The sequence below is a fragment of the Monodon monoceros genome, unplaced genomic scaffold (genome assembly GCF_005190385.1).
Source record: "Monodon monoceros isolate NGI ecotype Baffin Bay Population unplaced genomic scaffold, NGI_Narwhal_1 Super_Scaffold_4, whole genome shotgun sequence".
Taxonomy (NCBI): domain Eukaryota; kingdom Metazoa; phylum Chordata; class Mammalia; order Artiodactyla; family Monodontidae; genus Monodon; species Monodon monoceros.
The window spans coordinates 55,072,178-55,098,366 of NW_021703781.1; the positions used below are offsets into that span (position 1 = coordinate 55,072,178).

Sequence of the window (26,189 nt, forward strand, 5' to 3'; positions counted from 1 at the left end):
CTGTTAGCCACTTTGTTCCTCATTAATTCTTCCTCCTGAAGGCTAACGGGGAAGGGAAGGAGGTGAACTTGAGGCCAGTCAGGCATGCTTAGCTCGCAAAGCAGTTAAATCTGAGTACAATAAACTTTAAAGACCGTCTAAATTCTGTGTCACTTAAGATTTTGTTCCAACTGATTGAACAGGTCTGACAGTTAAGGCTTGAACAAACTTGAGATTGATATTTTGGTTAATAGTTATTATAATATCTGACCTGTCTCTGGAAGATTTTGTAGTAAGTTAAAGTGTTAAGAGTCTGTCTAAAGAACAAGGGAAGGGAACACTAATTTGCCCAGTACTTATTACATGAGAGACTCTGAGCTGTGCACTTTGCATTGCTTACCGTTTTTATGGTTAACAATTGCCCAGAAAAGTAGAATGCCCATTTTATAGATGTGGAAACAAGCTCAGAGATACTCTGACCAGCCTCTCTGTAGGGAAAACGCTAACAGCCTCCAAAGCACAAGCCCTTTGCAAAGGAGGATTGGAGGCTGCTGGCAGTTTTCACTAACCTATGCTCTCCACACTTAACATGGGTAATTGAAAGCTGAGCCTATGTTCCTTTCAGAAATCTCCCAGGAATCTGGCTGCAGAGGTTTTATGGATAACTCATTTCAGCAACTGAGAAACAAAATGCGTTTGTGGAATAAAAAGTCTTTATTTCAATGAGGTTTTTTTTCTTCTTTAAAAGAGAAAAAGAAGCCACCCCCAGCACTTAGCAAGAACCCTCACAGAATGAACAAGTCTTCAGATTGGGCTGTGCAGACTCCCGAGGAAATGGTGACAGCATCAGGGCACTTTGGCCTACGATGTTAAAGAGACGATGTAATGAACAGCTGGGGATTTCTGAGGCACAACTGTGTGACACTGGAAGCCCAACTGTTGGCCATCTTCATTGAGGTCAGCTACCAAGCTCGGGGTTTGACTCGCCCTTCGCCCTTCGCCCTCTTCAAGATGGGTGTCGCCAGCTGCCGCAGCGCGCTGTGCTGCCCGCGCCCGCCCGCCCGCCCGCCCCCACGCGCCCGCCCGCCCGCCCCCACGCGCCCGCCGAAGCCGAAGCGACCCGGAGGCTGCGGCGCCCCCACCCCACCCCACCCCACCCCCCGCGCCCCTGTCCCTGTGCACGTGACGGGGGCCAGTTTTCCTTCTCTCCTCCCCCTCACCGAAACCCCGCCTTCTCCTGAGAGGCTGCGGCTTTCTATTGCGCTACAACAGGAATGACCGCCGTGCAAGCCAATCAGAACGCGACGCTTCAAGTAAGACCCGCCCCCCTGTTGGTCCTCAGGTTCCTTCCCGCTCACACCGGAGTCACTTCCGAAGAGAGAGAACCGCCATGAAGAGAGAAGGGGGTGCCGCCCACCTCTGCTCCGACAGCCTCCCCGAGTCCCAGCAGCAAGACGGCAACCACGCACCCAACTTCTCCAGCCACAGCACATGCCGCCGTCGCCAGCGGCGCCGACATGACAAGGCGCTGCATGCCCGCTAGGCCAGGTTTCCCCTCATCCCCAGCCCCGGGGTCGTCGCCCCCGCGCTGCCATCTGAGACCCGGTAGTACCGCCCCTGCTGCAGCGGGAAAGAGAACAGAGAGTCCTGGGGACAGGTACCGTGCAGAGGGCTTGAGAAGGGGCCGGGTCGCGGGGGCAAGGGTATATGAGGGAGGACTGCGGACGGCCGCTCTTCCAGTTCCCGCCATCCTCCGCGAGCTCAGGCCTCCGCGTCCGGGGCCTGGCAAACCACCGCCCCGCCTCCGCGCGGGGGCTGCTGGGAGCTGGAGTCTCCTTTTCTGTAGTTGGGACGCTGTTCTTGGTCTAGTGACCACAGCCTGGATGGCTACGGACCACCCGCCTTAGGTAGAACGTGGTTTTTGTCCTTTAGTTTAGCTGGACCCGGGGCCCTGACTGCTAAGTGCATATTTAAGTGGTTTTCTGTACGCTGTCAGTTTTACTGATCCTAGTGGTTGAATAGTATAAGCCTTTTCTGTATTGTGGGTGATATTATGTAAGATGTGATGAGGAAAATCCTTCCACGAATTGCTTTAAAGTCCACTACGCACGATAAGTCTTAATTTAAAAAACATGCAGATTTGGAATGTGATATGTTTTCTCCTTCAGTAACTTTACGCCTCTCCAAGAGGCCAGATTTTTTGTAAAGATTTTGTGGGAGCTATGTAATGAGATGGGGAGTTTAATCAAATGACATCCTCTGACAATAAAACATGTTTAAATTCTCTACGCACTTGGTACTGTCTTTTTTATTTTAAGTTTGAAAGCTTGTAACGTAAGTTTAACAGTAAATTTATCTTCAGTTATTGTTGTACAGGTCCACAACCCCTTATCTTAATTCAGAAAGCTATGAAAATCCAAAGTTTTCAGTAAGTTTGGCACCACATCTAACTTGGCAGCCAAACCTGACCAGAACTAATGGAAGGCTATAGATGGTCTTTATCTCATTAGGTGTGAATGTTTGTAAGTTTTTTGTTTTTTTGTGTTTTTTTTTTTTCGTAAGTTCTGCTGGAGAAATATTAATGTGTTTGCTTATAGGGTGCAGTCTCAGACCCCACTGGGGGCTTTACATAATGCATCCAAAAAAAAAAAATTTAGAATTCTAAAGCACATTTGGCCCCAAAAGTTTCAGATAAGGGTTTGTGTGCTGTTACAAATAATTTTTTAATTAGTTATAATTAGTTTAGTTATAAATAAGTAATGGACCTTTCTGTGCATATGAACTTAGGGGACTGTTCTTTCTTGAAAGTCACATTCCTGGTTATTTTACAGGTTTCTTGTATGTTTTACCCAAAGCCATTTTTCTCTCAGGTGTATTAACCAAAAAGATGTAATACTTTAGGGAAGAGATACAGTGTTACTTTTAGTAATTAACATAAAAACATTCAGTATTGTTTTGAGTTAATTAGCTGCTTTTTAGTCCTTTCTCATCTCTCTTTATTCAACCAGTAACTGAAGGCATCATCCTTCTCCCCTTTGCAGACCTCTAGTATTTCTTCTTTTACCCTCTGATATAATTTATTTTATGAAAAAAATGCGTAGATTCCCACTCATTCATTTCATAGCTGCTTAGCTTTTCTACCAGCATCTCAAACAGACATTGTGGACTCTCAGTAAACCATTAAGAATGGGCATTGCTATTCTAATGTGGCAAGTAAAGAGTACAAGATGTAGAAGAATAACCTTCAAAGGACTTGGATTGTTCAAGTTTCCTCTGAGCATTCCAAGCTCATAGTGGATAAATATTTCGGGAAATTCATCTACTGCTTATTTTCTTTCAGCTAAAATGAATACATTTTAGCAAAATTTGCCAGAAAGGTGATTTGTTGCTCAACATATAATAACATCCCTCTATACAGTTGACAACTCTAAACACATGAACAAATCAGAATACAAATTATTGTAATATGGTCCTACTTCACTTTGTGTTCATTGTAGGATGCAGAAATCCTTAAAAATTAAAAGTTTGGTTTTTGCTATTCTTGTTAACTTACTCCTTTTTCTCTGTTTTGTGTTTTTCCCAGGCAACGCATTATTTTCGTAAATATCTTAAGAATTCTTAGTAAAAAATTAAGATTTTGAAACACGATTCATTCCAGTTTTTGCTGTTACTTAGATTAACATTAACTGTAGTGTATAAAGAGTATAATATAAGGTTAGAACTTGATCCTTTCTTCCTTTTGCCCAGCACACTCTTCAACTGCCTCTCCAGACCAGCAAAATCACCCATATTTGCCATTCTACCATCTACTCTTGTTATGAGTCTGTTCAGGTTTTACTTAGTTTTTATAATCTCCATCATTCGTTCAGCAAACATCTATTGAGCATTCTTTTGTACCTGGCACTGGAGGTATCAAGGAATAGGATCAGATCCCCTCAAGTTCTTTTCTTCTCCCACATAGCAACAAGCTTTTCAGTCCTAGGAAATACTCTACCAATTCCTTAGATCCACACTCTAGTCTTATCATTTTAGTACTATAGAGTATATAAACCTCAATACTGCTTTTATAAATTTACTCCTACAGGAAGTGCTGAATTTAATTTTTAAAATTTTTTATAATCAGCTTAGCAAAGCATTATTGTCATTGTCAGAACTTGATTAAACCAGATAGTGAAATTCAGCCTATAGTCTATAAATCTACTGATATTCTCCACTTAATCTGAATTATTGAAGTTTTAATATTTGCTAATGTGATCCCATATTAGTTATGCTTTTATTTTCAGGAAGCAGTCAATTATAGATTTCTTCAAACCAGCTTCAAAACAAGGTATGTATACTGTTAATGCATTTTTTGTGGGATCTTTTGGGGAGGAAGATGGAGTCAATTTTTAAATCTACTCTAAACTCTTATTAATTTGATTAAACATGGTGTTCAAAATAGAAAATATAAAGAAGATGCAGTGTTGTTTACAAAGATAAACAAGTTCTAAACATCATGAAGAAACTTTTTGCTGTTACGCTTTCTTAATTGAAAATATTCCAGTTAATGTTCATAATGTATACTATTTCGATTCTGTATTAAAGTAACTTATTTCATAAGTGGAGCTATAGGGAGCTTACATGATGTAACAAAAGGGAGATTTGTGAAAGTAAGGCTATTAAATCATGTCTTAAATTCCCCCCCCCAATAATATGTGTATCATTTAATTATCAATTTGAAAACTTTTGTGATAGTTTAATATTTTAAGTATAATAATTTATAATAAATATACAAATGTAATAGTTTGTGCTATTTTTAATAACATACAATGTGTATGTGTTTTAATTGGCTATTTAGATAGACATATGTTGGATTCTCCACAAAAATCGAACATCAAATATGGAGAAAGTGGATTGTCCATCAGTGGGACAGAGCAGTTTGAAAGGAAACTATCCTCACCAAAAAGATCTAAACCCAAAAGGGTGCCATCAGAAAAGAGTCCCGTCTTAGAGGCATTCATGAAAGGTGTTAAAGAGCACCATAGAGATGGTGTACGTGAGTCACGTCAGCCTTGTGTGTCACTGGCCACCAAATGTCCAAAGGCAGTTACAAAATACGTTCCTCCTTCATATCTCTTGTCAAAAGAGACGAAGAAAAAACATCAGTCTCCAGAGGGAAGGAAGTCACATTTCATTCATGAAAATAGCAGGGAGAAGAATGATGGAGATCGAGGCAAAATCAGTGCAGATTCTAAAAAGCAGGCCGCGGTGACAGAAGCTGACATCTTCAAGAACAGCTCCAGAAGTCTTAGCAGCAGGAGCAGCCTGTCCAGGCACCACCCAGGAGAAAGCCCACTGGGAGCTAAGTTCCAGTTGTCTCTAGCTTCTTACTGCAGAGAAAGAGAACTAAAGAGGTTGAGAAGGGAGCAAATGGAGCAGAGAATCAACTCAGAAAATTCTTTCTCAGCAGCAAGTACTCTTTCCTTAAAATCCTCTAGTATAGGAAGAAGATGCAAACCAAGGCAGGAACAGAGTAAACAGAATGATGTCACAGCTGGAAATAGTAATCTTTCAAACCTGGTATGTGCAATAAATGCTGAATTAGCTTGGCTACTATTTTATCATATTTAGATACTAAATCTAAAGATGTTTGATAATTGTTAAGAAACAATTTGGTACCTTTTGTTAGGGAAATACTGATACACAGTTTGTATAGAAGCTAGTTTCATTAAATTCCCTCCAACTGTCCTTCAAACTTAGTAAAGCATTGTTTTTTGCCCATAATTTTTTTCAGACCAGGAACAAAGATCTTCCTTAATCAGGAAAGTAAGCATTTTTTTTTAGACAAGTGCAGTCATTTTTAAGTTAGGCTACACTGAAGGGAGATTCTTGAGGGAATGGAAAATCTAAAACAACAGGAAATGGTTTAGAACAGAGGTTCTCAGAATGTTCCTTGGATAGCAACATCAGCATCACCTAGGAACTTGTTAGAAATGTAGATTCTCAGGCCTCACTCCAAACCCAATGAACCAGAAACTGAAGTAGAGTCCAGCAATCTGCAATTAACAAGCTTTCCAGATTATTCTGCTGCACTTTAAAGTTTGAAAATCACTAGTTTAGGTTATATGTCTTAAGTAGTTGAGTATGGGTCTTAGAAAACTTAGAATATGATGAAAACTATCCAGATACATCTTAAGCTCATCAAACTTCTGTTCTGAGAATTAGCATAAAAGCTGTTCCTGTCCCCTGGAAAGTCAAGTTGTTAAGTACATCTGTTTCAGAAAGCTTCTCTACATACAGAGCAACTAAAGGAAGATGAGATATCAAGAAAGTGCTATGTTGATAAGATACTATGAGATTTTAAAATCAGATGGACCAAAAATAAACCAAACTATGACATTCTAAGAGTGAATGGAGTTGTATTTTATACTGCTGGAAAATTATATTTGTAAACTCATGGGTTTGTTTGCAAGGAATTTGGTGCCTTTACCAGTGAGATTTGCTAATGATCAATAGAAGTTAGTAACATTTGGTCCATTTTCATAGCGTTTCAGTGTTTGGTGGTGTATCAGTACCTAAACAGAAGTGTTGAAGAGTTGTAGCCATTTGATAGGCAAATATTAGGCTATTTCTTTATTAAAATAATAGTACAGTACAGTGCTCTAATATTAATCTTGAGCTATTAATAAGAATTTCTAAATTTACATTATGAAAACTGACATCTTTACATATGATACAAATGTACTTAATTTTTATGAAAAGGCTTAGGAATTTAAAATATTTTATTATAGAAGTTTGGGTTTACCTCCAAATTTGGTGCTTGCTTTATTCAGAGTAGAAATCTGTGTTTAAATATGAAGAAAAGTTCACATTCTTGACTGCTCCCAACTCCTAATTATTTTTTTCTCATTTTGCTAATAGGAAAATGGACCTCTCTCAAGAAAAAGATCCTCTTCTGATTCATGGGAACCTGCCTCAGGTAGAATCAAAATTAAATTTCAGAATTTTAAATAAATTTGCATCTTAATGGCACTGTTTTTTACTTAAATTTGTTTAAATATGCAGTTTCCTTCCTAGAGGTAAATTCGGTGTCTCAGATTAGTTAAAAGTTTGGTAATGTTATATTCAGAAGGAATAGTTCTTGAATTCAGTATGTGTAAACAGTGCTTTGTCTTGACTCTTCTCTGCCTTCTTCAAGAGTTCCTAACAATGTGCTTTTCATATTGGTACTCAGTGTTCTACTTCTGAATCCTTGGCTGCATTAAGAAGCATAATCTTAAATTCTTGGAATTATGGACTGAGGTCTTGATATTATAGATGCTTTGTTTAAGTTTGAAACTGTTATCAAGGTCTAAAACTCTTTCTTAATTTTTCAAATACAAAGGTCCCTTTTTATCAAATTCAAGGACACCTACATGATATTAATTTGTACTTTCAGTAACTGTTGATTGAGAAAATACATAATAACAAACAGCTACTGTTAACTCAGTAATTCTTAAAATATTCTTTTTAACTAGAAGATAGAACAGTGTAAAATTCAAACACCGCAGAAATGTATAACATAGAAAATGAAAGGCCCCCCAGAAATGCCAACTGTTCAGAATAGTCTGGTGTATCAAATTTCTTTTTCTGCTATAACTGCAGACTTTGAAAAATGGGCTTTACAAATTTCCACAATCAGTAAGATACATTGGACATACTGATAATAGCCAACATTTATTGAGCACTTACTGTGCGCCATGCTTTTAATCATTTGATTCACATCCTTATAAGGTGGTTACTTTTAGAGATGAAAAAACAGGTACAGAGAGACAGTTCTGACTCATTCTTCTTCAGGTTTCATGTAAAACTCTGTTTTTTTATACATTCTAGAGGTGTACTGCATTTTGACCAAGTGATCTTGAGTCTTAAAATCCATCTGCAGCCAAGGCTGAAATCATATTTTACTATTGTAGAAAGACCTTCTAGGATAAAAGAATAAATTTGAGGTTTTATGTGTTGTTTTTTAATTTTTAAAAATTTTACAGTATTGTTGGTTTTAGTGATCAAATTTTAGTGGATTTTGACATTATAGTACAAGAACAATAATTTCTCAGCCATGAGCCATGAGATTGCTCCTGTACTGTGTTACATATTTGTAACACTAAATAAATGATCACTTTGCACTGAGGTGAATGGAAAACAAAATCTCTTTAGGCTAGCTCTGCTAGTATAAGGGACCACTGGTGGTGGTGTTGCCACCCAGCTGTTCAGCATTTTTTTCTCTGATAATGACTAAGATAAAAATTCTCTTCAGTTCATGGGTTTGCAGATTTCATCAGTGGTGACTAAAGTAGTTTCCCATATACTGTTTCCCGCATTCTCAAGCACTGCTTGAAAAGGATGCTTTCTACCTATTTTCAGAGGCAGGTTTAAGATAATTGCCTTCACTTGTATTTTTATTTCTAATATGTTTGCATGTTTTCATAATCCTCATTAATAATTATGGTGTTGTAATCTTAGTAAACATACATTTATACTTCAGTTGAATATCAACAGAATATAAAGGGCATAAGGGGATTTTTCACTCTAGATAACATGAAGAATGTTTATCTTTATCTGATAGATAAATAATGAATAGATATTAATAATCCAAATATTATGTTTTATTTATATTACTGCTAATTACACTTAACAGTTGTGGTGATATACATAATCACACATTCATTAATCACACACAAGTTCGGGGATTTCAAAAATGTTGGTAGTGTAGGCATTTAGCTCTTTGGTCTTCCAGAGCCCTGTCCTTCGGCTGAATTCTGAGGACCAACTTAATCCCTCCCTAGTTTATTCCATAATTTATTAATAACCAATCCCCTATTGAGCATGTGGAGTTTTCCTTTTTTTCTTTTTACAAATTCAGTGCCTATCTTATCTGAGTATTTTATATATTAATAGATATTTGAAGTGTTGTAAAACAAACATTCAGCCTACAAGTTGTACAAGAAGTATGAAAAGAATCATGAAACGTTTACAGTTACATTACTGCCCTAGAGAGCTTGCAAAAGGAGACCTGTAGTACCAGTTCACTCTCCTCTTAACACTAGATGTTAAAAGCTCTTAATAAGCTGATTTTTCGGGCTTCCGTGGTGGCGCAGTGGTTAAGAATCCGCCTGCCAGTGCAGGGGACACGGGTTCGAGCCCTGATCTGGGAAGACCCCACATGCTGCAGAGCAACTAAGCCTGCGCACCACAACTACTGAGCCTGCGCTCTAGAGCCCGCGAGCCACAACTACTGAGCCCGCGCACCTAGAGGCTGTGCTCTGCAACAAGAGAAGCCTGTGCATGGCAGTGAAGACTAGCCCCTGCTCGCTGCAACTAGAGAAAAGCCCACACGCAGCAACAAAGGCCCAATGCAGCCTAAAATAATTTTTAAAAAAAACACCATCCACTTTAAAAAAATAATAATAAGCTGATTTTTCCTAAACTTTGCCCACAGTTTTTCTTTCCTCCTAGGTAAGTCTTTACTTCTTAAACAAATCAGGAATTTCTCCTCATTACTAGCTGTGTATAAATTGACTTCTCTAAGGAAATGGAGCAAAACTGAAATTAGCAGCTCTGTAGCTTTTTTGTAACCCCCAAACTTAAGATAATCAGTGTAAGTCTTCTCTTTTTCTTAGTTATCTGATTTCTCATCCTGCCCTATAAGGGACCTCTGTCCTTTTTTATAAGACATTTAACCCCAGAAAACTTAGTGGGCATGGAATGATTTCTCAGGTAATAAAAATATCTGTAGAAGAATGTAGATAGGAGCATTTGTTTATTAATTGATTTTTCATTCTTATAAATTGAGTTTTCCAGAGTATGTATTGATCAGGTTATGCAAATAATTGCTTAACTCTTGAGGTTTTTTTGGTTTTTGTTTTTTAAATCAAGCTGTTAAGAATTTGGGGACACCTGTCCATGTGCAGAAAGAACTTGATTTAGGGAAATTTGATTTTGAGAATACTAGTTATATAAATAGTGAATTTTTAATGAATAATAAATTTTAAGAGTGAATTAATGAAACATCACATTTTTAAACACAGAAATTTAAAAAAACTGGTTAACTCAAATATATGTGCTTCTGGATGGTATACGTGCTTCTGGATGGAGCTCCTAACACAGAGACAGGTTGTATTAGTTTCCTAGGGCTGCCATAACAAAGTACCTAAACCTGAGTGGCTTAAAACAACAGAAATTTATTGTCTCATGATTCTGGAAGCTAGAATTCCCAAACTAAGGTTATCAGCAGGACCATGCTCTCTCTTAAAAACTATAGGGGAGACTCCTTTTACTTGCCCTTCCAGCTTCCGGTGTTTGTCTACAATCCTTAGCATTCCTTGGCTTGTAGGTGCATCACTCCAGTCACATGGCATCTTCTTCCTATGTGTCTTCATATTATCTTCCTCCTGCATGTCTTTCTCCATGTCCAAATTTCCTCTTTCTATAAGGACACCAGTTGTATTGGATTAGGACCCACCCTAATGACCTCATTTTAATTTGATTGCCCCTATAAAGACCCTATTTCTAATTCAGGTCACATTCTGAGGTTCTGGGAGTTAACACTTCAACATATCATTTTGGGAGCTACAGTTCAACCCATAACACAGCTAAAGACTAGAGGGATACATGGGAAAGAATAAAAAATTTAATAGTAGGGAAAAAGACTTAGGGGAATTTTTTTAATTGAGAAATTAAAATTTTTCTGCCTTCAACTAGTTATTGTGTATGTGTTTTAAGGTACTATAAATTTAGATGTAAAAGTGTTACATTTCTAGAACCAGGTAGGCTTTAGTCTAAGAAAGAGTATATGCACTTTGAGGAAAAGTGCCTTTAGGATCCTTTCCTTGATACAGATATGCAGTTTTTTAGTGTTTTGGGTTGTAACACCTCTAATTCCATTTAGGTGGTAAACTTTTAATAGCTTTTGAATGAAAATGAGCATTTGTCATTAGCTTTGGACTAAATTTCATGGACACTAGTATTTATCAGTTAATAAATAAAATATTAACTCTTTCCTCATTCCATATGTGGTTAATAATCTCAGCCTAAACTTAGAATTTAAACATTTTGTCAGGGTATTCTAGACACTTACTGAATAAACTTAATAAGATAGGAAAGTATACTTTTCACTAATCTGGCAAAAATTAAATTTTAGCAGGCTCTAAGCAGAATAAATTCCCTGACAAAAGAAAAAGGAACTCTGTGGACTCAGATCTGAAAAGCACAAGAGAATCTATAATGCCAAAAGCAAAAGAGTCCTTCCTTGAGAAGCGTCCTGATGGACCACATCAGAGAGAAAAATTTATAAAACATATTGCACTGAAGACACCTGGTGGTGTATTGCGCTTGGAAGATATATCCAAGGAACCGAATGAAGAAGCTGATTGCTCCTCTGCAGGCTTGGCACCTTCAAATACTGGGCACCATTCTTCCAGGAATAGTGACCAAATTCGTGTGGCAAGTACCAAAGAGACTAAGATACAGAAACCCCACTTACCTTTACCTCAGGAAAAGTCTGCAGTTAAAAAAGCTAGCAACCTTCAGAAAAATAAAACTGCTAGCTCTGTGGCATCACAGGAGACAAAACTTCTACCTTTACTTTCCCATGTTCCAAGTGCTGGTTCCTCTCGGGTTCCATTAAATGCTAAAAATTGCACTCTTCCAGTTCCTAAAAAAGATAAAGAGCGTTCCTCATCTAAAGAATGTTCTGGGCATTCTACAGAGTCCTCCAAACACAAGGAACACAAAGCAAAGACTAATAAGGCTGATTCTAACGTATCTACAGGGAAAATTTGTGGGGGATCTTTGCGTTCAGAATATGGCACTCCTACAAAGTCTCCCCCGGCTGCTTTGGAAGTTGTGCCATGTATTCCGAGCCCAACAGCACCTTCAGATAAAGCCCCTTCAGATAAAGAGAGTTCAGGAAATTCCAATGCAGGTAGCAATGCACTGAAAAGAAAACTAAGGGGTGATTTTGATAGTGATGAAGAAAGTTTAGGTTATAACCTAGACAGTGATGAGGAAGAGGAAACATTAAAATCACTGGAAGAAATAATGGCTTTGAACTTCAATCAGACTCCTGCAACTACAGGAAAGCCTCCTGCTCTTTCTAAGGGGCTTAGATCTCAGTCATCAGACTATACAGTAAGTAGTTTTATGACATTTATCTTTACTTGAAGAGAGAAAGATGGATTGACTAGTGAACGAGGGATAGATTGTTAGAACTTACTTTAAAATTCACTGTTTGTTACAATTTATAATTAGACTGAAAGTGGTATAGTTCTTTTTTGGTTAATGGATTTCCCATATCTTCAGCTTTATAACTGTAAATCAGTGGTCTCCAAACTTTTTTTGATCACACACACTTTTATTAGTAAAAAAAATTTTGAGCATGTACCCCAATATATATGTATACCTATAGATTATATACCTGTACTACTATACTACTATGTACTTTCTGAAGCATATGAAGAAAACAGAATTTGAAAGGAAGAAGAAAAAAGTATTTTCCTATATAAGTTATATAGAAGTTACAATAGAGTAAGTTCTACTGGAGTTTCTATAGAAGTTCCATATAAATAGAAGTTCTATTATTTTCTTCCTGCACCCCAATGGATCACCTTGCACACCCCCTGCTTTGGAGACCACTGCTGTAAATGAAGGTAGAGTGTAGAAATGTTGTTAATTGTGGTGTGCAATTTTATTTATAAAGTGCTTCATTCTATCTTGGGAATAAGCTGAATTAAATTCTCATGTGTGTAAAATTTGGTGGGGAAGGTGTTAATGTTTCATGGCAACACCTAAAAATTAGTAGTTTAATTCCACTAAAATAGAATTTAAAAATAAAGACAGGGTAGCTATGGAGCCCTTGGGTGTTAACAGTCAGTTCCTAAGGCTAACAGGGTTTTTATAAGTAGTGCCTTTCCTAATAGATGGTAAAATCAAATTGCCTGCAGTACAAAATACTAGATTTAAAGCATGATGGTGAAAATTATCTTTTTAAGAAAGATATCCTCCTGGCCCAGGTTATTGAAATAGAAAATACTTTTTAGTCTTCTGAATAATTTAAAACATCCCAGTTCTTCTACTAAGATATGTTATAAAGTATTCCCAAATTTTCTTGTTTTAGGAACATGTTCATAGTGGAACTTATACAAATACTTTAGAGCGTCTAGTGAAGGAGATGGAAGACACACAAAGGTAGGTTGGCATCGTGACTGTCTTGCTAAATTTAACATACTGTTTGTTTGTATGGCTGGCTTTTAATTTACCTTAAAAAAACATGAGAAATTAGCATGTATTTTGTGCTAGTGCTATTATAACAGTTTTGCTGTCAACTATGTTAGAAATAAGGTGTTCTTATTTACAGGCTGAATCAAAAGATCCTGGTTTTTATGGCATAGTGCATTAATTAATAGTATGAATTCCTTTCTACTTATCACAGCTGGTATCTGGTAGCTGAAGTTCTTGATCAAAAGCATGGGTAGAATTTTTTTTTGTATTTTTTTTATTGTGACAAAAATATATAACATAAAATTTACCATTTCAATCATTTTTAAATGTATAGTTCACTGGCATTACCATACATTCGCATTGTTGTGCAACCATCATCACCATCCATCTCCAGAACTTTTATTTTCCATCTTCCCTAACTGAAATTTTATACCCGTTAAACAATAACTCCCTATTCTCCCCTTCCCTCTAGCCCCTGGCAACTACCACTCTTTCTGTTACTATGAAATTGACTATTCTAGGTACCTCATATAAATGGGATCATACAGTATTTGTCCTTTTATGACTGGCTTATTTCACTTAGCATAATGTCTTCAAGGTTCATCCATGTTGTAGCATGTGTCAGAATTTCCTCTTTGAATTTTTGAATTTATTTTTTTATACAACAGGTTCTTATGAGTTATCTATTTTATACATATTAGTGTATATATGTCAATCCCAATCTCCCAGTTCATCCCACCACCACCACTCCCCCCGTCATTTTCCCCCCTTGGTGTCCATATGTTTGTTCTCTACATCTGTGTCTCTATTTCTGCTCTGCAAATGGTTCATCTGTACCATTTTTCTAGGTTCCATGTATATGCGTTAATATACAATATTTGTTTTTCTCTTTCTGACTTCACTCTGTATGACAGTCTCTAGATCCATCCACATCTCTACAAATGACCCAATTTCGTTCCTTTTTAAGGCTGAATAATATTCCACTGTATGTATATACCTCATTTTATTTATCCATTTATCTATTGATGGACGCATTTGGGTTGCTTCTGTTTTTTGACTACTGTAAATTTTGCTGCTATGAACACGGGTGTACAAATTATCTCTTCAAGTACCCACTTTAAGTTCTTTTGGGTATATACCCAGAAGTGGAATTGCTGGATCATATGGTAATTCTATACATAATTTTTTGAGGAATTGCTATACTGTTTTCCATAGTGGCTGTACCATTTTATATTCCTACCAGTAGTGCACACGGGTCCAGTTTCTCTACCTCCTCACCAGCACTTGGTTTTTCTGGTTTTTTAATGATAGCCATCCTAACAGGTATGAAGTGGCATCATCATACTTGTTAAACATTCGTATGCCGTCCTAGTCCAAGTTTTGAAATGAGTATAACCAGAAGTGGTATTTCTACATCAAATTACTCTTTTGAGGAAGAAGTTTAGAATTATTACTGATAACCCCACCCCCACACACACATACAGAAATCAAAAAGTTTGGGCATTATAATAACACCAGTGAAATTTATGTAACTAGTTGCAAACTGCTTTTGCTTATGAAAGGGGAAAAATAATATTCTTTATTAGTTCAAAGACTATCCTTGAAACTAATGCGGAGAAATTCACTGAAAACTCAGTTGGCTTGAAGTTGGTATATATGTGTCTTTAAGTAGCTAAGCATAGGAATTGCAGACAGTAAGTGAGGAGTATTCCCCTTTCTGAATTTAACTGGAGAAATTTGTCTCTACTATAAAATTCTTTTTTTTTTTTTTTTTTAGCCGCACTGTGCGGCATGTGGGATCTTAGTTCCCCAACCAGGGATGGAACCCGTGCCCCCTGCAAGGGAAGCATGGATTCCTAACCACTGGACTGCCAGGGAATTCCCGTCAACTGTAAAATTCTTTAAAAGTTTCATGAATTCATGTGATTTGTGATGTCAGATCTGAAGTTGCTTATTTAAAATTGAACATTGCACAGACCAAAGGCAGAGGTTCTAGTTTGTTGTTGTTGTTGTTCTTTTGCGGTACGCGGGCCTCTCACTGCTGTGGCCTCTCCCGTTGTGGAGCACAGGCTCCGGACGCGCAGGCTCAGCAGCCATGGCCCACGGGCCCAGCCGCTCCGCGGCATGTGGCATCCTCCCGAACCGGGGCACGAACCCGTGTCCCCTGCATCGGCAGGCGGACACCCAACCACTGCACCACCAGGGAAGCCCAGAGGTTCTAGTTTGATCTGATGATTAACTCTTTCCTGTAGTGATAGAGCAGTGCCTTTACTGGTCATTTACTGTTGTATTATACTCATCTACTGTGGGGCTGGAGCTGGGAATAAGGACCTTGGTTAAAGTAACTTAATCTTGGCAAGCAATATAAGCAAGGACTCCAGAGCTAAACTCTCTGGCTTTGAATCCCAGCTCCTTACATTGTGAGCTTGAACAAGTTAGCTTTTCTAATGCCTGTTTCCTCGTGTATGAAATGGGTAATAATCTACCTCATGGAATTGTTGTGAGGGTTAAAAGAGTTAATACATGAAGTCCTTGGTACAGTGTCATAGTAACTGCTTAGTAAGTGTTGTTGGGTGTTGTGATAATCAGTGACAATGGTGATGACTGCTGCTTCTAGAAAGCCTAGTTAACATCAGGTTGTTGGTCTACTGGAAGTCCAATGAGCATTAAAGATTAGAGGGATAATCAAATCAGTGGTGTTTATTCTTTGTGATTTTTCCTCCCCCGATCTCTAAATGATTTGGACATCATTCTTGAAGTCCTAGCCATAAAGAAATATTCAGATCTTTTAATGAGAGTTTTCTTTGGTGCTGCTTTTAGACATACCCTAGAAATTAAAAAATCTTTAAGCCATTTATTATAACATTCTTTCGATTCTCAGGCTAGATGAACTGCAGAAGCAACTACAGGAAGACATAAGGCAGGGCCGAGGCATTAAATCTCCAATCAGAATTGGCGATCAAGACAGTACAGATGATGAAGATGGCCTCTTAGAAGAGCACAGGTATGTGGGGAATATAGTAAATAACTGTATAATATCTTGGTAAACGGTGGTGTATCATAACTAGACTTATCATGATGATCATTTTACAATGTATAGAAGTACAAAATCAATATGATGTTGTGTAATAGGAACTAACAGTGTTGTAGGTCAGTTATACTTCAAAAAACAAACTCAAAGAAAAAGATCAGATTTGTGGTTACCAGAGGCAGAAGGTTTGGGGCAGGGAGGGATTGAATGAAGGTGGTTAAAATGTACAAACTTCCAGTTATAAGATAAATAAGTACTAGGGATGTCATGTACAACATGAGAAATATAATTAACACTGCTTTATGTTGTGTATGAAAGTTGTTGAGAGAGTAAATCCTAAGAGTTCTCCCCACAAGAAAAAGATTTCCTATTCTTTAATGTTGTATCAATATGAGATGGTGGATGTTCACTAAACTTGTGATAATCATTTCATGATGTATGTAAGTCAAATCCTTATGCTATATATTTTCAACTTAAACAGTTCTGTATGTCAGTTATACCTCAATAAAACTGGATAAGTAAAATAAAATCAGAGGAAAAAAGAGCACAGGAACAGCATTTTTCATGATGTATGCTGTATTAAAAATACATTTTAAAATTTTGTTTTCGTAAAATAAATGAGCCATTGACGGTTATTTACTCTGTGAATAATCTATGATGGGTTTTTAATCCATCTGGGGTGGATTTGAAAGGCAGATTTTAAGGCCAAGTTAGATTTTTTGTCTTTTCTCCTTTTCACACAGACACATTTAGTGGCTTTGGACTATAAATATTCAATACTAGCAAAAAGTGGGAGAGCAGAACATGTGTTCTCATGTTCATCTTCTAATGTGGGATTAATAGTGGTCCTAAGAAAAGGGTTTTTGCACCCAATCTTCAAATACAAAATTATATGCAGTATAACTGTTCAGTATTCAATAACTTCTTTTTTTCAGAGAATTTCTAAAGAAATTTTCAGTTACAATTGATGCTATTCCTGATCATCATCCAGGCGAAGAAATATTTAATTTCCTTAATTCTGGAAAAATTTTCAATCAGTATACCTTGGATTTAAGAGACTCTGGTTTTATCGGACAAAGTGCTGTCGAAAAGCTTATTCTTAAGTAAGTAGGAAAATAGACATTTAACTTTTTCTTGTATAAAAATTGAAAGGTTTCTGACTGATGTAATCTTCTGAAAGGTTAATTTCTATTCTGACCTATCCAGTTTCCTCATCCTCTTACTTATTACTGTTGCTCTTTGTGTTTTATTATTTAGTTATAGGAAGCCGTGTAAGATAGTCGCTTGGCATATTACATGCCTTTATTAGTTAGGGTTAAGATCAGTATCTAGTAACAGGGACTGTCAAAATAACAAGGCTTAGGGAGGCGCAAGAGGGAGGGAATATCAGGATATATGTATACATATAGCTGATTCACTTTGTTATACAGCAGAAACTAACACAACATTGTAAAGTAATTATACTCCAATAAAGATGTTAAAAATAAATAAAATAACAAGGCTTAAACAAGAAGTATATTTCTTTCTGATGTGGAAGAAGTTCAGAGGTAGGAAGTCCAGGGCTGGTGTTTCACCATATAATCTTTCTTCCCCACCATCCTTAGCACCTGGTTGCTTCAGGTGCTACTGGAGCTCCAGCCTTTAAATTCCCAGAAACCCCACACAACATTTCTACTTATGGTTAGTTGGGTAGATCTTAGTCAACATGGCCACACCTAGCCACAAGGAAGGCTGAGAAGTGATTTTCATTTCAGGCAGCCAGTGTGCCCAGCTAAAAACCCCGGGGTTCAGTTACCAAGAGGAAAGACAAGAATAGATGTTGGGATTAACAGTCTCTACCACAGTACCCAAACTGGTCTAATTTCTCTCAGTACATGATAGCTCACATCCAGACAGATCACATTAATTGTGGTGCTAAGTTTTATGGAAGTACAAACCCAGTCTGGCAAAAGCAGATGATGCTCTGAGACTTGATAGGCTCTTCGACACTGCCAGCTACTGTAGATTTGTCCACCAGATAAATCTGGAGCCAAGCCAACAGATTGGTTCAGCTTTGGGCCACTGATTGAATTTCTAATGAGTAACCCATCCACATTGGGGTAGAGTCCACCTCCACGGACTACGATGGTTTGCTTGCTCATTTCCCTGATTATGTCAGATGTGGTGGTGGTAGAAGTTTCTTGCCATGAAGATAACAGTCATATTGATTTCACTGTATTTTTTCAGATCAGGAAAAACAGATCAGATTTTTTTGACAACACAAGGCTTCCTTACCTCTGCTTATCACTATGTCCAGTGTCCTGTACCTGTGTTAAAGTGGCTGTTTCGGGTAAGAGAAATATTTGGGGGGTATAGTTGCCTCTTTCTATATTTCCCAGTCAAAAATAAACTTAAAATATAATCTTATTTGCACATTACTAGAGAAAAAATCTAGCATATCAAACCCATGATTTTAGTGGGCTAGAATGAAGCAAAAAGAGTCAGTATAAAGAGATTATAAAAGAAATGCTGGGCTTCCTTGGTGGCTCAGTGGTTGAGAGTCCGCCTGCCAATGCAGGGGACACGGGTTCGTGCCCCGGTCCGGGAAGATCCCACATGCCACGGAGCGGCTGGGCCCGTAAGCCATGGCCGCTGAGCCTGTGTGTCCGGAGCCTGCGCTTCGCAACAGGAGAGGCCACAACAGTGAGAGGCCCGCGTACCGCAAAAAAAAAAAAAAGAAATGCTGGGGGGCTTCCCTGGTGGCGCAGTGGTTGAGAGTCCGCCTGCCGATGCAGGGGACACGGGTTCGTGTCCCGTCCGGGAGGATCCAACATACTGCAGAGCGGTTTGGCCCATGAGCCATGGACACTGAGCCTGCGCGTCTGGAGCCTGTGCTCCGCAACGGGAGAGGCCACAACAGTGAGAGGCCCGCGTACCGCAAAAAAAAAAAAGAAATGCTAATGCAGATAGTGTGCAGGATAGGCAATAATGCTAGTTGTGCCTAAGTCGTTTCATCACACTGGTAAATCACTGTTGTAGTTTGCTTTAGAAGAAGTCTTCTAATGCTTGTGTACCTGGGGGGATTTTTTTCTACCTTTTCCCCCCTATTTTTGTGGAGGTGCCTGCATACATTTTTAGGATTTGACTTGTATACTGATATTTCCCCATTCATAACTGGGTGCGGGGAGTGCAAATCCAATTGAATATTTCTTTTCCGCATTTGTATTTAACTTTTAAATGCACTTAAATAATTTTGTATTATCTACATGGTAACTTTATAAATATCAGTGGTATCAGAGAACTGTAACTACTCTATATATGTGAAGTGAGAAGTGGGAAAAATATATGCAGTTTCTATTCTGGGCTTTAAGGTTACATTTCAGAGAATCTCATATTTGCAAGAGCTATATATTCCAATATAGTTTTTCATTCATTTTTCATATAGTTGCCATGTATGAGTGCCAACTGTGCCAGGTGCTGGAGAGAACAGCAATTTAAAAAATCAGCGTTTCTGATTTCATGAAACCCACATTCTAGTATAGAGGAGATAGACAATAAACAGGTGTGTGTACGTTTATAGATATGTCAGATGGTAAATGGGAGAAGGGCATTCTAGGCAGAGAGAATAACAGGTGGGACAGACTGTGGGGCAGGAGCATTTGCTTCCAGTTGTTAGGAGCTCACTACTTGGATCCCAGTGATTTTTTTTTTTAAACAGTCCTAATTAAATCAAAATTTGCCTCCAAATGGTTTTTTAAGTAGTAGTACTAATCATCTTTTCTATAGCTTCCCACAGTATGCCTCATCTGTCTAACAGTCCTTCAGTTAAACAACTATCATGACCCTCATTACTCCCCACACTAAACTTTCTCAAGTCATTAAATATCCAGTCCCTTTACTGATCACCTTTCTGAATGACCTTTAGCTTGTCAGTTTCCCTCCTAAAGTGTTCCTCCTTCCCCCCAGTAAATGAATATATGCTCCAGATAAGGTCTTTCCTACCAGCAGTTTCCAGCAAGGCTCTTACGAATCTACCCCCGCCCCCACATATTTATGTTTATTGTGATTCAAAACTTCATTTGTTGTCACACCAGGACTTCATTATTCTCTAATTATGTAATATATCTTTTCTTAAACTTACAAGTAGGACTTTGCATTTATCTGTTTTCATCTTGTTGGTGAGGGCCCATCATTATAGCCTTTAAAACCCTAATGATGACGTACAAGCATATCTTCATGTAAGCAGCTTTTTATACTCTATATTCTTTGAAAAGCAAACTAATAATCATTTGTTAAGTGCTTTTTCTGTGTAAGACACTTTGTCTCGTTTCTCCTTTTCAATTCCAAGTCCATTTTTCATGATGGAGAGGCTTACCAACTTACAAGTTTTTTTTTTTTATAAAATATATTAGAATTCATTTTAATGCTATAGTCCTGATAATTTGAAATTTAATTGTAATGTAATTGAAATGTTTGCATCTTAATGATTTTATCATGTGTCTAAACGTAGTTGACCAGAAAGACAATGTGAACAGAATATGTGCTGTTTTATAACTTTTTTTTTTCAGGTAACAATAAATTAATTGAGTATTTTCATCTCAGTATAGACATGTTATCATTCTTTTTAATGGCTTTATATTGTATACTATATTGTAATAGTAATAGTATTCCTTTGTAGTGCTGTACCATGATTTATTTATTTAACCCAATCTCAATTGACAGACATTAGATTGTTTTATATGTATGTATGTATCTCTTTACATATTTATTTAGCTTCACGTACTGTAATGCCCACCTTAAAATTCATCACCCCCCACAAAAAGATTCTTATGCAGAATTTGTCCTGTGTCCAACATGGCTTTGAATGGTGCTGCCCCTAGTGGCAGAGTGTAATGACTCAAACATCATAGCAAAGACATTTTTTCACATAGGTTGACTTGGAAATGACTCAAGTTATATGCCTGATTGAAACCAGAGTTTGGGCTATTCACCCTTATATTTTAGATTTAAATTTATTATAATCATAATCCATGGTTTCACAACAAAAGAGAAATAGAAATACACCATGTTTTTCTCTATAAAACCACTTTAACTTTCAATATGTTATGATTTTTTAACGTCTTTTAAACTTGAGATTTTGTTCCCAAAAAGTTGTTTTGTAAAATTACATTCATTATATGCTTCTGTATATAAATTCCTGTACGTTAAAAAGGCTGAGTAGGGCTTCCCTGGTGGCACAGTGGTTGAGAGTCTGCCTGCCGATGCAGGGGACACGGGTTCGTGCCCCGGTCTGGGAAGATCCCACATGCCGCGGAGCGGCTGGGCCTGTGAGCCATGGCCACTGAGCCTGCGCGTCTGGAGCCTGTGCTCGGCAACGTGAGAGGCCACAACAGTGAGAGGCCCGCGTACCGCAAAAAAAAAAAAGGCTGAGTAGATCAAAGTATAAGGACAATGATTTTGCATAAATATTACCAAATGACTTTACAGTTTTTACCAAATTACACTCATACTGGACATACTCCCTCTTTCCTAGTACTCTTGTGAACACTGGGTATTATGAAAACTCTTAATCTTTACCAGTCTTGAAGTCAGCTGATGATATCATGTCATTTTTCTTTGCATTTCTTTGATTACTAGTAATACTGAATAGCTCTTAAAAATATACATTGGTCTATTAATTTGTATATTTGTATCTTTTCAAATATTTTTACTAGTTTGTGGTTTGATTTTTGCCTGTGATGTGATCAATGTAGTAGCCTTCTCCTTTATGGTCTTTGGGTTTCATGGCATAATATGAACTAGAAAGGTATTTTTGATAGTTTTTAAAGTTATATTTATCTAATTGTAGATGAAAGTTGTAAAAAAAAAAAATCAGCATGTTAGAATGGAAAGGGCTCTGACTTACAAATCAGACCTGGATTTAAATTCCAACTCATGTATTATGTTGGGTGGAGTATGTTTATCTCTCTGAGCCTCTTTGCTCTTTCTTCTCTCTTAATACTCTATCATTTATCTATTTCGGCAGATGATGTCAGTTCATACAGACTGTATTGTGTCTGTGCAGATTTTAAGTACATTAATGGAAATAACAATAAGAAATGGTGAGTAGATAAATTTATTGAGATTAACAGTGTGAATTATTGGTTGCTTTGTACATGAACTCTTTCGTATTACTAAACAATTAGGATATTTGGACATATAGAATAAAAAATTATTTTTGTAATGTAAAGTCTTTAATAATGAAATGAAACTCCAATAAAAAATGAGTGCATTTTTCTAGTTGCATTGAGAAAAAGGGTATAAGATCTTGCAAGTGGCATCCCTTACCTAATTTTTACCAAGACATAGCTTACTGTGCTGGATAAGTGGAAATAGTTGCAAGTTTATTTAGCCAATTAACTTTGATGGCTTTTTCGTGAGCAACAGTATTGTACTGATTATGCACTGAGAAGATTGAAAGTATCCACTGCAAAACTATGACACTTGCATTCTTACCTTTGAGATCCTTTATAATGAAACAAGCATTGTGATTTACCTTTTTCACTTGTTTTAAGGCTTGGGACTATATAGGCACTGAACATGGTAAAATCTTTGTGTTAGCAGTAGTTGGTTTTTTACTGTTGTTATTTTCCAGTCTTCTGAAAATGTTCCTCCTGAGTTACACCCTTTTATCCATCACTTGCAGATATTTTGTTCATAAATGTCATTTCCTTCACATTTATTTGAAAATCTGTAATTCCTGTATGATCATTCTAAATAACTATATGGTTAACGTATCATTACCAGCTGCCATTTCTATAAAATCATAGTAATAATCCATGTTTCATGTGCAGACTGTCATCTTGCAAGTATGGGTTTGTGAACCCAGGATTTGGGATAAAATATTTTCTTCTGTTAACTAGATACCTTCAGTGATTCACCAGTTTGGCCTTGGATCCCATCATTGTCTGATATAGCTGCTGTGTTTTTCAATATGGGAATTGATTTTAAATCTTTGTTTCCTCTGGAGAATCTTCAGCCAGACTTTAATGAAGATGATCTAGTGTAAGTGTTCTTTTCATAATTAACTCCAAAAATTGTCTTTTAAACAATTTATATATAAACAGTTAATATTCATTTGATAAATTCAGTATTCATGCTTGATTTTTTTTAAAACTTAAAGTTGAAACGGATCTTGAATTAGATATATTCTTAACATCTAACTTAATCTAAATGCCATCAGCATGTTTAACAGGGAAAAAATGGGGACATTTTTTAAATTAAAAAAAAAATTTTTAAATAAGACTGCCTATTGTTATTAACCATTATTTTGGAGCTACTGGCCAAAACAATTAGACAAGAAAAAAAAAGAGATATAAAGATAGGAAATGAGTTGGTGAAAGATTCATTATTTGCAGAAAAAGTGATTTAATGTATACATAGACGCCTAGGAATCAACTGAAAAGCTATGGCAAACCAGTAAGAGAATTTGGTATGGATGCCAGGGTACAATGTTAATAAAGAGAAATTAGTAACCTTAAAGTATATGAACTGTAGCTAGTTAAAAGATACACTTCATTTGCAATAGTAAGAAAAATATATTAAATACCTTGGAATAAACTTAAATAGAAGTGTGTGTGTGTGTGTGTGTGTAAACATTACTAAGAGACAAAAAAGACCAGATAGGAAAGTTCAGCATCATAAATACATTAGAGCTACCCCTGAGGTAAACTGTGAACTTGATGAGATCCTAATAAGAAATGAAACTAACACAACATTGTAAATCAACTATACTCCAATAAAATTAAAATAAAATAAAGAAATGCCAGTCAGATTTTTGTGGGGACGAGGGGAGTTGGGACTCTACAAGTGATTCTAAAGCCATATAGAAAAAATACCCAGGAAAGTTTTGAGAAAGAAGAGTTACGAGGTGGGACTGACCTTAGCAGATAATAACATGGGACAAATGCAGGTATTCATAGCTCCATCAGTGGAACAAAATAAGTCCAGGGCCAACTATACTTTATACGAGGATTTTGACTTTGCAGCAAGTGGGTGCCCCGACCCCTGCATTGTTTAAGGGTCAAGTGTAGGGACTTCCCTTGTGGCACAGTGGTTGAGAATCGCCTGCCATTGCAGGGGACACGGGTTCGATCCCTGGTCTGGGCAGATCCCACATGCCACGGAGCAGCCAAGCCCGTGCACCACAACTACTGAGCCTGCACTCCTAGAGCCTGTGAGCCACAACTGCTGAGCCCGCATGTCAAAACTACTGAAGCCCACGCACCTAGAGCCCTTGCTCCGCAACAAAAAGAAGCCACCGCAGTGAGAAGCCCATGCACCGCAATGAGGACCCAACACAGCCAAAAATAAATAAATACATATATACATACATACTAAAAAAAGGGAAAAAAAGGGTCAACTATATAAGAATGGAACTCTGGTCACAGACAAAGGCTTAATTTCAAATTAATAAAAAGATCAATAACCTATTAGAAAAATGGACAAAGGAAATAGGCAGAAAAAGAAAAATTAAAACAGTTCTTAAACTTTATGAGAATATTCTCGTCTTCACTTTTTCAAAAAAAAAAAAAAAAGCAAATTTTTGTTACTTGGTATATCCAGAACCAAACTCTTCATCTCTCTGTTTCTTTCCACCCCATACAGGATCCCTCCTTGTTGCTCAGATGTAACCTGTATCTGAAAATATGTTGGATAGCAAATTTTCACATAAAGACTGTATTCCATCATCCATCCTATTTTAAATAGGAAAAATAATGCTTTCTCAGACCATTCAAAAACCCCAAACATGACCAAAATACTCAAATACCTATATTTAGAAAGTTAAAATACTATTTTATTATTTAACATTTAATGAACTGAATAGTGTGTGGTGAATTTTTATGTTGTATGGAACAGATTTGTTTTCCTTTCTTCACTGTAGTGAACAGGTACTGTAGTGGAAATAGTGAAATAAAGATATATAATTATTTCATTAAGACATAATAAATGCAAATAATATTTAGCAAAATTGTTTTTTTGATTGATTATTTACCAACTGAAGAGTTGCCTCAGTCAGGTTTGGGAGCTGGGATATGGTGGCTATAAGTCACCACCATTGCTGTGTAGTGGTAGGCAAAGGTGAACACAGGTAAGCAAGAGTAAGCTGGTGAAGGAATCAGCGAAACATAATCAAATACCTGTTTAAACAACATGAGCACGAGAGTGAATTCTGTTGAGATATCACAACTGACTCTTCTCACTAGGACTCACATGCAGCTTATCCATTTTTGCTGGTATATATGTGCATATTCACAGTAGCAAGTTGCTATCCAAATGGGAGGTTTGGAGTGAAAAATGTTTAAAGGTTGTTAGAGTAAATATTCAGGTGGGGAGAGTAAGATGTTAAAGGATACTAGGACAGTTCTTTTCTTTACCATTATTCTGCAGGAAATACAGTCCTAGTCCTAACCTCTTTCTAGTCTGTATTCCATCAATTGTCACATCCCTGTGTTCCTCTTCCTCTACTTATCTCACAACTATTCTTTCCTTTTCGTTCCCGGTGTCAGTCTAACTCAGATCCTCGTTTCATGCCTAGCCTGGCAAAAATCTCCTTTTCCGTGGGGGCTTTCCACCTCCAAGATATTTATTCCTTTCATTGTTAGAGGATTCCTTTTATGAAAGCTTTTTTCTCCACTATTAAACCTTTACACCTGTATTTGAGACTCTACAGTTGACTCTGACCTGTTTTCTGTTTTGTTCACCCTGTTGTTCTAACCAAATTGATTCTGTTGCTGTTCCTCCACATTAGCCATTGCTGCATGGGATCTTCCTCATGCTAGTCCCTCACCTCCATCCTCAGTGTCTGCTCACCAAAATTATCTGTCTCACTTGTTGAAGCACTGTTTATAAGAGTAGAATTACCAACATTACATATTGTTTACTATGTGCCAGACATGGTTCTGGGGGCTTAATATAGAGTACT

General features: G+C 37.3%; 1 protein-coding gene across 3 annotated transcripts in view; it reads left to right on the forward strand.

The window, feature by feature from the left end:
• Positions 1-1,329: 1,329 nt before the first annotated feature.
• Positions 1,330-26,189, forward strand: part of SLF2 (SMC5-SMC6 complex localization factor 2) — a 42,113-nt gene continuing 17,253 nt past the window's right edge. The window contains exons 1-11 of one of the 3 annotated variants that reach the window (XM_029245738.1): positions 1,330-1,636; positions 4,263-4,306; positions 4,817-5,538; positions 6,880-6,937; positions 11,138-12,126; positions 13,112-13,182; positions 16,097-16,219; positions 17,182-17,349; positions 18,473-18,575; positions 22,251-22,326; positions 23,128-23,269. In XM_029245738.1, coding sequence (XP_029101571.1) covers positions 1,497-1,636; positions 4,263-4,306; positions 4,817-5,538; positions 6,880-6,937; positions 11,138-12,126; positions 13,112-13,182; positions 16,097-16,219; positions 17,182-17,349; positions 18,473-18,575; positions 22,251-22,326; positions 23,128-23,269 — 2,636 coding nt within the window. In that variant the 5' untranslated portion in view covers positions 1,330-1,496. Of the gene's footprint in view, positions 2,267-4,262; positions 4,307-4,816; positions 5,539-6,879; positions 6,938-11,137; positions 12,127-13,111; positions 13,183-16,096; positions 16,220-17,181; positions 17,350-18,472; positions 18,576-22,250; positions 22,327-23,127; positions 23,270-26,189 lie in introns of those variants that run through there. The other 2 variants (XM_029245739.1, XM_029245740.1) reach the window with 2 other exon arrangements.